Source organism: Trichoplusia ni, unplaced genomic scaffold, assembly GCF_003590095.1.
Source record: "Trichoplusia ni isolate ovarian cell line Hi5 unplaced genomic scaffold, tn1 tig00000572, whole genome shotgun sequence".
Classification (NCBI taxonomy): Eukaryota; Metazoa; Arthropoda; class Insecta; order Lepidoptera; family Noctuidae; genus Trichoplusia; species Trichoplusia ni.
In genome coordinates, this window is record NW_020800039.1 from 30,286 (window position 1) to 42,294 (window position 12,009).

General features: G+C 36.4%; 2 protein-coding genes across 3 annotated transcripts; one reads left to right on the forward strand and one right to left on the reverse strand.

The window, feature by feature from the left end:
* The first annotated feature begins 307 nt into the window (after positions 1 to 307).
* Positions 308 to 6,146, forward strand: LOC113507074 (dnaJ homolog subfamily B member 12). 2 transcript variants are annotated; one of them, XM_026889924.1, is made up of 6 exons: positions 308 to 839; positions 2,354 to 2,463; positions 2,872 to 3,055; positions 4,157 to 4,365; positions 4,466 to 4,553; positions 4,706 to 6,146. In XM_026889924.1, exons 1-6 carry the CDS (start codon positions 506 to 508, stop codon positions 4,852 to 4,854), a joined length of 1,074 nt encoding a protein of 357 aa, XP_026745725.1. In that variant the 5' UTR covers positions 308 to 505; the 3' UTR covers positions 4,855 to 6,146. The 2 variants fall into 2 exon arrangements, with proteins under 2 accessions (XP_026745725.1, XP_026745727.1); XM_026889926.1 differs by having other exon boundaries at positions 2,872 to 3,043.
* A 1,416-nt stretch (positions 6,147 to 7,562) lies between these two features.
* LOC113507083 (zinc finger protein 615-like) lies at positions 7,563 to 11,642 on the reverse strand. The gene is made up of 5 exons (XM_026889939.1): positions 11,403 to 11,642; positions 10,405 to 10,938; positions 9,729 to 9,854; positions 9,172 to 9,294; positions 7,563 to 7,852 (listed from the first exon to the last, which is right to left on the reverse strand). The coding sequence occupies exons 1-5, from the start codon at positions 11,520 to 11,522 to the stop codon at positions 7,652 to 7,654; spliced, it is 1,104 nt and encodes a 367-aa protein (XP_026745740.1). The 5' UTR covers positions 11,523 to 11,642; the 3' UTR covers positions 7,563 to 7,651.
* Between the last annotated feature and the right edge of the window lie 367 nt (positions 11,643 to 12,009).

The following is a 12,009-nucleotide window of genomic DNA, read 5'->3' on the forward strand; positions in this document are numbered from 1 at the left end:
TTGGTGTTTTTGATGTCAACTTTTCTAATATGAAACGCAGCTAAGTATACGTCAAACGTGTCCAAAACTTATTCCTACTTGGATATAGAGCTTTTAAGTTTTTATCGATTAATCTAATTTATTGTGAACAATTTAATTAAGTCCACTTTTTACAACTATAAGCGTAACTTAACAAATGAACTATTCAGAGCCACTTTACTGCAACACGTACCAATGAGTATGGTTTTATTTCAATTGCAAAAAAATACGACTTTTTAGGTCTCTAATAATACTGCAAACCACAGACAAATCCAAAAATAGTGAAACTTTGGCAACCCTCTGCAGTAGTATTTTGATTGACGCAATACTTACACTGCTCATGAACATAAATGTAGTGAATTAAACGCAATTAAATTCTATTTGCGCTAATTAAATTTGCGCGTCAATATAACTAAATTCATTCCGCGACGTGTCCTCAGCGTTTCATAACAATTACATCGAAAACGCGCGCTAGAACCGTCTCAAAATGACGCTTGAAGGGAATAAGGACGAAGCAGAAAAGTGTATAGCCATTGCCCAAAATGCATTTTCAAGTGGAAACATGGAGAAAGCTGAAAAGTTTTTGCTAAAAGCTGAGCGTTTATACCCTACTACACACGCTAAGGAGCTTTTGGTGCGGGTTAGGGCTGCTGGGCCGTCTACAGCGCCGCCTAAAAAGACTCCACCAAGCAGCCCGAGCGCTGAGGATCTTCGGAGGCGAAAAACCCCTGCTCACCAGCCTCCACAGAGAGAATACACTCCCGAACAACAAGAGGCTGTCCGACGAGTCAATAAATGCAAGGATTTCTATGAAATATTAGGTGAGACTTTATTTATTTCGTAATTTTCTACCTAACATCACTCTCAACGCAATCTCATAGTACACACACGTCGTGTATTAAAGCTCAAAATCACAGTTTATCAGTACGAAACACAGATTTGAAACCATTTTGATAGTAGTGCAAGGTTTTTCAGCAGATAAGTAAAAAGTTTGACTACAAAGGAAGTTTAATTTCCTATTATATTTTCAAGGTTATTATACTTTTAATAATAAAGTACTACCTTTTGAACTAAAGGCTGCTTCATATACTATAAATGACAAATGAGCACTAAAAAATAATTTCCTTATTCTGCCCTTGAAGGTACCTATGTGTGATACTTATTTTAATGACAAGACAAATATTGTTATAAACACAGCTGACTAAGCAAAAATTAGTTATTATTGTTGGCTAAAGTGGACCAAAACACAATAAAAATCATATTCTTTTTCAACAATTTTAATCAGAACTCAAAATGAGGCATTGGTTTGTTTAGGTCAATAACCAATTAGTCAATGAAACAATTCTCTTCACAGACTTGCAAGACAAAGATGGTTATTTATAGATTTTCATGATTAATAATAAATAATGTATTTGATTTAGGGTATATTTTCCATTATACCTCTTACAAAATATCCCTATTAAACTAGTATTATCGACCCTACCTAAAAAAAGAGGTTAGTTTTGTATCCCACAGTTTATTTTGAGGCACCAGGTCTTTTAATTATCACAATATCTATACCTAACTATGTCTAACAGTAGTTTCTTTCATTAACATCACAATGATTGCCGACTAACAAATTAGATCAATATTTTGCAGGTCTTTCAACAACATTTGAGTCACATACAGACACACAATTAGTAATTACCTAACTTATTATACAAGAACTTTGATATTTATTAATGTAACCTTTATTCTGGACTAAAATATCTACATTATGATAATGCAATGTCATTGTTTTCTATTCAATACCTAATTGTTAATTTAAATTTGTAACAACTGATTGTAATTATGCTTAAAATCATTAAAAATACTGCATTGAGCTTTTAAATTCAGACTTGACTGTGTATTATCAGTCTTCTGATCATATGTTGTCTACTCATCTGTTACTTGGTTGTATCTCGTGAACCAAGGTATCTAGACAGTTGAAATATGCTGTTGCCGATATAACTAGAATAAAGAGTGGTTAAGCAACTTTTTTGGTGGGTAAATATAAGTTTTGTTGTTGGTTTTTCAAATATATTTATTTGAGGGTATGTAAGCACCCAACCAAGTTTTATTTTGTATGGAACCATCATTGTCCCGAGTACGACCCTCGCCTTAACCGGTTATTATTGAATGAAACATGTCTATAATAAACCATCCTAATCCAAGCCCTTACTGGTTACTGGTGATGGGCTCCTTTTTCCGCACGTAAGCTCCAAGTCGGCCTATTGTGCGTCGGGTGGTTCTGGGAGGCCAATCCATGCCCTTTCTAAACTAGTATAAATTTAAAAATACAATATCATCTTTGCAGGAGTATCAAAGGATGCAACAGACTCTGATGTCAAGAAGGCGTATAAGAAGCTGGCTTTACAGCTTCACCCGGACAAGAATCATGCGCCCGGAGCAGCTGAGGCCTTCAAGGTATGTTCTCAGACCCATCATCCCAGCCTTTTCCAACTATGTTGGCTTCGAATCTGGTTATGTCATAATGGTCACCCATCCAGCGACGGACCGTATCAATAAAAGCTAAACTCGTTATCGATCAATTTGTACTGATAGAGCTTAGCCACTATAAGTTATCACAGTAATATTGTAAATACAGTATGTATTTGTGTGTCCATGCTTGTTACCTCTTTACGCCTAAAGTGCTCGATCAATTTCGATGAAATTTTCAACGAAGGTAGCTGGTACCTTGGCTACCTTTATACGAATTCGATATACCCTCACTACCCCCCTCTCCCCCTGAATTGATAACCAAAACTATAGTAAAAACTATAAGGCACGAAATCTCCAACACTCAAAATTTAACCCACAATCACCAAAACCCAGGCGATCGGAAACGCGGCCGCGATTCTGACGGACGCGGAGAAACGCAAGCAGTACGACCTCCGCGGCGAGGAGGCTGTCCACCAGCCGCAGACCCACCACCAGTACTACGCGAGAGGCTTCGAATCAGACCTCACCGCCGAGGAACTCTTCAACATGTTCTTTGGAGCTGCAGGTGCGAGAACAGGTTTGATTCTATTAAATATAATACTGCTTTTAGTCAGGTAGGCTGTTTTGCTTGCTACACGACTGTCATTGCACAGATAGCCGAGTGGTTGAGGTCCTCAAACCCTCTGAGCAGGACGAGTTGTTCGATGCCCGTGTAGGGCAAGCTTTTGTGTGATCATCAAATGTTTTAAATGCTGTATATGACCACGACTGCGTTTGTCTTCAAATTCTTTCGCGTGGGAAAGTGACTATTGGCAGTATTTTGGGGTATATCTTCATCTACATGATTATTGGAAAAACTTATTTATTTTTTAATCGATTGAAATGTAAAGTCGCTAATTTTACCACAATGCATCGTATTGGATTAGCCGAGGCCGAGTTCATCGCGCAAAGTCTCACGCACAGATAAAACATTTTTTAGTTTTCCTTTGTAGACCACACAGAAAACATTCTTTAAAATAAATATTAATTGCACAGATTGCACTTTTTATGCTTTTATTATATGCAAAGAGTAGTTGAATCGACAAACTTCGTTCTGCCGGATTGCATTGTGAATCTAGATTCTAGACCATGTAGGGCGCTTAACTGTGAGGCAGGAGTACCATCGATAGTCAACGACAGCAAGTCAAAAAGTTGAAGCCACTTTTAGTCATTGTGGATTAATTTTTATCCCCTGGAGTTTTGAGTTTAAGGCACTAGTTGATATTACAGACCCTTGATTTGGAGTTTCCATATTTTATATTCAAAACATAGCACAAAAACAATCAGTTTAGCCACTTTCAGACAGTTTGGTTTAAGTTATTACGTGTTCAAATTATCGCAGTTTATTTCATGAAACTCGGGTAAGGAAATTTGGGTGTCTAAAAAATAAACAATCCATTTTTAGTCAGTACGGATTAATTCCAAAATTAAACCGAAAGAAAGTTGCTAAAGCACTTGTGTTATGGAATTCAGATACAACGAAAGTACCACAAACACCCAGACCCGAGTCAATATAGAAACGTGAATTTTTACATTGACCTGGGACCTCAGACACCTTGAAACCGGTTCGTACGCCACTCGACCACGGAGATCGTCAAATGATAAGTTTGTGGCATTAAGGGAGTCCGCCGTTCCGCAGCGTTCCCTGGCGGCGGTCCCACGGTGTACGCCCGCCGCCGCGCGCGCGAGCCCGAGGCCCGCGACACGCACGCGGGGCTCGTGCAGCTGCTGCCCGTGCTCGTGCTCGTGCTGCTCAGCATGATGTCCGGCTACTTCATCAGCGAGCCCGTCTACAGCCTCGCGCCCAGCTCCAAGTACCCCGTGCCCAGGGAGACCGTTAATCTCAAGGTGGGCAGAAAAAACCACACATGTAAAAGTGACGAAATATCCTATTTGCAGAATAACTATTAAACCTGTTAACCTTAATGTTGTAATGTGTCACCTGCAGGTACCTTACTACGTGAAGGAGAACTTCCACACGGACTACCAGGGCTCGCTGCGACGGCTGGAGATGGCTATAGAAGAGGAATATATAGGTACGGTTCTAGTGAACAATATCTATAATGTGGAATGTTTATCAGTTGTCTCGTACTCTGTACTCTACTGAAAGCTGTTGAATATTATCCGACGCTTGTTACTGACTTTACCTCGTTGGACAAATCATTGACTCAATAACGTTTCCCAACAGTGGGCCTCCGCCACGCCTGCCAACGTGAGCGCAACTACCGCGACAGCATGGTGTGGAAGGCGCGCAACTTCGGCGACTCCCGACAGTACTCGGACGCGCAGAAACTGCGCACGCCCAGCTGTGAGAAACTGCAGAAGTACCATCGATAGTCAACGACGCCAGGTCACCAGGTTATAGCCACTTTTAGTCACTACGGATTAGTTTGGATCCCCGGGAATTTTGAGTTTGAGACACTTTTTGACATTAGGGATCCTTGATTTTGAGTTCCACACTTTATATTCTAAATGTAGGTAAAATTTTTGAGTTTAGTCACTGTAATTATGTGTTCAAATTATCACAGTTTATTTATCAACTTGAGGTGTCGAGGAAATGTAACCCAAGCTGCATTCATATTTGATTGTCACTTTAGACTTTGCAATTCATTTAGTGCAAAGATTACGATTACGACAGTTTTAGCCACTTCGGACCCCTTATGAGTTATGAAACAAGCTCTTGTCAAACCGTTGAAGCCAATTGAAGTCAAATTGGATGCCTTATTGCGTGTTCCAAATTGTCACAACTAACAATTTATATAAAAAACAATGTAAGAAATAAATTTACACATTTTCAGTCACTTTTGACTCGTTTGTAAATCATCACATTTCTTGATAAGTTCATCTGATTATGTGTTTAGCCAATTTTAGTCACATTTAGCCAATTTGGATCCAATATATAGTTAAATAAGTTAGTTTAATAATATGTATTGTAAATTTTAACAAATATTTATTAATTATTAGTTGCAAATACATGATCCTATTAAAAATACTTGCTATTTGAAACATTTGTATAAATAACTCGATTAGATATATATATTTACTTACTTTAAATTAAAATTTCAGCATTTTATTTTATATCACAAAAGTTCCTTTTGAAAAAGACATGCTTTTTCATTGAAAGCTTTTCGGACAAGCATTTGGTTCTTAAGAATCAATTCATTTATTTAATATTTATTTAGTAGATTACATACTGACTTGTGTTATAAAACGCTGGGCTGAACCAAATGTTGTAGGTTCGGTTCCTACCGATGTATTATCGTATTTATTCGCGTTACACTTTTCTAAATTAATTTTCTAGTTTTCGTGAAGTGGATTCATAATTGACTGGCCTGTTGGTCTAGTGATTAGAGACCCTGACTGCTATACCGGAGGTCGTGAGTTCGATTCCCACCCAGGACAGATGTTTATTTATCGATCTTCTGTTCATTTATAGATATTTAATATTATACCCAGCGTTTTATATTTATAATAACTCAGTTTTCGTCCATTTTCTATTTATTTCGACTGTATTTAATTTAACTTGTTTCCTAAACAACGATATTCATGTAAATCGGTGGTGTGTTGCGTTTTTTGTTATTTTCTAAGGATCTCTGATTGATTGTTTTGAAATAAATTATTTATTACCCGATGTACGGAACCAAAAATGTTATTTTTCTAACCGATTTCGAATGTTTGTGTGTTTGATCTACTAAAATGATGTATCTTATTTTATGTAACATGTAGAACAAATATCTTGTTTTTGATGTTTATTTTCAAATAAGCTCGCTGTGGTATTATCTAGCAAAAGCAATGACATAGCAGTAAGTGGACAATTATTGCTGTTAACATGTATTGCAATAACACTTACCTAGTAATGTAACAGCAATAATTGCACAATTTCCACTGTCAATTGCTGTTGCCAGACACTTATTTACCGCTGAGGGTTGAATGGTCACCCGTCCTTAATCTGACCTCGGTAAACTCACTGTTGGGCATAAACCTACTATTCTTTCACTTGTTGAAATTTTTTTACACGTTACATATTTTAAGTGCTTGTTAAGACACGATGTCACTTGGAAATTGGTTAGATTTACCTAAATATAATATTAAATGTTATCTATCAATAATAAACTATTGTTTTTAACTTGTGACCAGTTAAATAAAGTACTGCAATCTAAGTTAAGTTGGAGTTTAATTTAACCTGTAACTGTCCCACTGCAGGCCTCTCATATAGATAACGAGCATTGATCACCGCGCTTGTGATCTGCCCCACGGTGGGGCGCCATTACCGAAGCTGTTAATAACACCAGCCTGTAACTGTCCCACTGCATTAAAAACTCATTTTGTATACAAATTAATTTATTTTATAATAAATAAATAAAGTTATTTAATTATTGCTATTTGTATCACCTACTGTTATAAATAATTACTTAATTACAAATTTCAATCATAATAGTCAAATGATTTTCAAATACAATGTTTCTTATACAAGGAAATTAAGAATAAATAAACAAATAATAATACGTTTTGAGCTACTTACAAGGTATTAATATCACAATTTTAATACTTATCCTTATTATAACTTCGTTAATCAATAATTTAATTTCTAATTGTGTTAAAATAATCTATCTAACAATACTAGATTTGAGATGATTTTAGAATAAATTATTATCTACGCCATGCGGTGTTACGCACAATTACGAAGCTGATCTGCCCCTTGTTGCTTACTTCATCAAAATCGGTCAAGCCGTTTGTATGTCAAGAAATGATCAACATACAAACAGACTTTCTCATTAATATACAGCAGAAGAAATAGCATCACTTGTTAACCAACTTACATGTAGCCTTAGGCGTTAATTCCATTGCCAAACAGAGTTTTTAATTCCTAATTCCCAATTTCTATTACATAATAGCTGTTTCCCGCGGTTTCACCCGCTTAGTACCCGATCTTGTGGTAATTTTACAGTTTAATTTGTCTGCCCCAATTTTTCACATTTTCTCACCGTTTAAACCTTCCCTGGACTACCACGAATACTTCAAGACAATAAGCCAAATCGGTTCAGCCGTTCTCGAGTTTAAGCGAGACTAACGAACAGCCATTCATTTTTATTATATAAAAGATTTTGTATTTTACCTAATTCCTCGTTAATTGCTAAGCTATCTTCATCCTGCCTATATGCTCGGGCGTGGGCTGGACGGCGTGTATCCGCTGCAGGTGTCTCACAACATTGCGGCGTCTCGCGAAGTTGTTGTCACAAACGCGACACTTGAAGGAGTACTGCGGGGCGCGATGCCGGTTCTTGTGAATACGCATCAGAGTCACGGACTTGAAGCGAGCGGGACATTGGTCGCACTGGAACGAAACGATGTTAGTCTTTAAATGAAACATTGAACTTATTTAAAACAACAATTGTAATTAATTGATTGATAAGTGTTACAATACTGTCAATGATTACTTAAATGATGCAATGTGATATGAATTTATAATATAATGATAATGTTTTTCCTGAAATTTATCTATACTAATACATAAAGCTGAAGAGTTTGTTTGTTTGTTTGAACGCGCTAATCTCAGGAACTACTGGTCCAAATTGAAAAATTCTTTTTGTGTTGAATAGACCACTCATCGACGAAGGCTTTAGGCTATAAACCATCACACTGCGGCTAATATTAGCGAAGATATAATAGAAAATGTGAATAAAAAACAGGGCAGGTATAAATCATAACTTATATCTTCTACTCACGGGGACGAAGTCGCGGGCAACAGCTAGTTAAATGATAATTTTCTCCTGAAATTCATCTATAATATATTTACTTTCGCATTATATAATATTGGCCATTATTGATTTTGTTAGTTTATAAGTATAATATTTGTGCACCAGTAATGATAGAATACAAGATGCTAATTTATAATATGTAACACCTTAGTGCACTGTATTCTGACAAATAAATTTATCTTTATTTATAGTTTACTAGCTGTTGCCCGCGACTCTGTCCGGGTGGGCTTAGTTCGCAGCTCGGGGTAGCACAACTATAGTCAATTGGATTGGATAATGACGTGACCGGTAAAACAGTACACAGGAACTTCATAACTGAACCGCTAGATGGCGTTGAAATATTTTTTTGATTTCTCTTAAAATCATTTTTTTTTTATAAATAGTATGCTATGTTATTTGTAATACACTTACTTTCTTGTTTGTTTGTCGTTCCGGTTGGATTTGGCAAGCTTTTTTGTAATTCAATTTTGAGATACTTAATGATAAGCAAGCAGGATGAGATTTTCAGGGTAGCTTTGAACTCAATGACAATGCAATTTACAACAATGAAAGGGACACTCCACGGACCGATTTTGATAAAATTTTGAATAGTTTTTTTTTATATCTATTAACTAAATATTTTTCAACAGCCTTAAAAAATGAGAAGATTTTTAATCTCAGATCTTCGGAATGGATGAACCGATTTTTTTTATTCATTGCGAAATAGCTGTCATTGGGTCCAATACACTCACACCTCGGATTAGTTCTAAACTACTTTTTTTCGACTTTCTTAGGTAAAATTTTGCAGCTATGAGATTTTTTTTAACAGCTCTCGCACTACGGAATTGAATCCTGTAGCGGCTGTAGCGATATGTCCCACAAACACTCAAGTCCCAGCTAGTAAAGCATGCAGTACCTGCACAGTCTTGTCGGGCAGGTGTATGGCCACATGCTGCAGGTAGCTGCTCTTGCGGTGGAAGCCGGCGCCGCACTGCGCGCACACGAACGGCTTCTCCCCCGTGTGCAGCCGCTCGTGGATCTGACGGGGGCAGTAGGAGATATAGGAGTGTACAATATAAACATTAATGGCAAAATGTATTGGTAAGGGCATAACTCAACAATACCTGGATCAAATTTGTTCCATTTTTTTTTCAATGACGTGGTTTTTACGGCGAGAAAAAATCGTATAATTGCTAGAAAACCCTTAAAAACAGCCCTTTTTCCCATACAAACATTTCCTAACTAAAACGTAGAATCAATTTGCGCTTTATTGCTATTACATACAGTCTAATTCAGTCTATTTTAAATTACAAGCACTCACTGTTGTCTAAGCAACGAAAGTGTTTCGCGGGGATCGAACCCGGTACAAATCATGCACAGTGGTTTCCGCGTGACGTGATGTTTACCCTAGTGTAGTATCTACTACAGAATATTTCAATGATCTTTTTTCTTATCAAAAATATAAAGTTTCACCTTGACTTGCTCAGCATTTGAGGCCCTGTAGTCACAATACGAACACTTGTCAGTCTTCTCATAGCCGTGCTTCGCTCTACAGTGCATTAACAGTAATCTCCTTGTAATAAACTTTTTGCCGCAGTGCTAGAAATGTACAAAAATAAAATAAATTGAAGCGTCCAATATTAAGGGTCTGTTACTACAAAACCTATTGACGTCTATTCCGATCTTTAGAACAAGTGTTTTGATGAGAAACATCTTTTCGGCGTCGAAAAACAATTTATCACGTCACGGGTCGACTTTTTTTAAATGTTTCTAATCTAATAAAAAGTATGATTTGAGCCGAGCGGGGTCGAGACGCCATCTTTACGTTACGACGCCGTTTATTCTAACACGACGTTTCTCCTCAATAACAAGTGTGATTTGAGCAAATTTTGTAATTTAAAACAAACTGTAAGGCTTCAAGTTAGTATTTAGTTGGAGCCTGTTTGCCATCCCACAGCTGGCCAAGGCCTCCCCATCCAGAACTCTGCATCATATTTTTGTCACCATTCGAAAGTTCGACTCACTCACCCGTCACCAAGTCACCTCATGATTGAGGACTCCGGTTGTCCAGGGTCCAAAAGAGGTCGGGCTATCCCAAAAAACACACAGGCGTAACTAGAATTAATATAAATAGGCAAATTAAACCCACCTCACAAACTACATCAAATCCTGTATGTATCTTATAATGATTCCGCAAAGACAATTTTGACGTTAATATCTTATGACAATATTCACATTCTATCTTCTCCTTAACTCGTTCTCTATCCTGTTGTCCGTTCTCTTTACTTCTTAATGACCTTCTGACCGGCTTTTCAGCACTTCGTTTACTCTTGCCCTTCTTGAAGATAATTTCTACGGGCTTTTCAACGAGATCTTTGACTTTCGTTTCAAATTCTATCACTTCATCATTGTTTTCTGTAGAATCGTAGTTAAAACTGTCTTCGTGGTCATCAAAGGTTTTTGTATCTTGAAGTAAGTCAGATATATCTATTGTCAAAGGTTGTCCATTTTCCATTTTCAGTATATTTGGGTTTGTTTCTATTTTAATTTCGTATTTATGGTTGAGGCGGTCCTGTAAAGATTTTTGATTTTCTTCACATTTTTTACGAAATTTGTATGAATTGTTTATGAATGTTATACATGTTGTGCACATTTCTTGCGGGAGTGCGTCGTTTATTTCTACCTGAAAAGAGAAATAAGTCTAATTAACTTATGTTCAGTTATTTTTCTATTATTACTAAGTTGTGTAAATTTTGTGACTGTTGCTGCTGATTATTGTAGGGATCTTGTGTCAATTAGCGACCATATCAATTCCATTGTACATCCTAGATTTAGAAATCATCGAAAGAATTTGAAAAAGCATCAAAATATTTGTGCAGCAAATATAATTATAAAGCAAAAAACTTACACTATTGCTTTCATTCTTTCAGCTTCTTGTACAACAAGTAATGATTTCTTTATTAAGAACTTTTATTTGGATTTCAGTTATTCTCATTTCAAACTATATGTGAACTCAAGTTTATCAAAATAAATAAAGATTTTGTAACATCAAGGGTTGAGTTACAAACTACATATTATCAGTTTTTACACCATGCTCACTACTTCTGTAGCTGTTAATTTAATAGAAAAGATATTTAGATATCATACCTTAAGCCCAGTTGTGGATAATATCACCTCTGAATATTTTTCATGATGATCGTTTAACGAGAAAATTGGATACAGATTTTGTACTCCCAAACACGCTCGGCAGCAATTCCAGGGATACATTTTGTTGTTAAAACGAAGATAATAGTATAAGTTTAGTTTTTACATTAATTTATCCCGTGAATCCTATTCTAATGCGAATTTAAACATGAAAAAAGTAGTTGATTTCATTTAGACAACTTTTTTTTAGACGCTAGACGAGTGACGTTTGCGTTTAGTTATTTACACAATACGTACAAACGCGTTCAGTTTCGGTATCAGCATTTGAATAATATCCAGATACACTTTAATGATTAAACCGAGGATAAAATTAAATTATTGACACTTCTTCTGATTTATTCTTTTGATTTAACCAGTTATAATTAGTTGTGAGAGGTTGAGAATAACAAGTCTCATTATTGATGTAATCAGCTGATACAGGACGCCACTATTTTTATTTTTTTGTAATGAAAACGAATCTAATTAAATGTCTACTCACACCGAGAGTACATTGTAGGACTTTAAACTAAGAAAAACTTGTATTAAAAGTATTCGTTTCCAAATACACTTT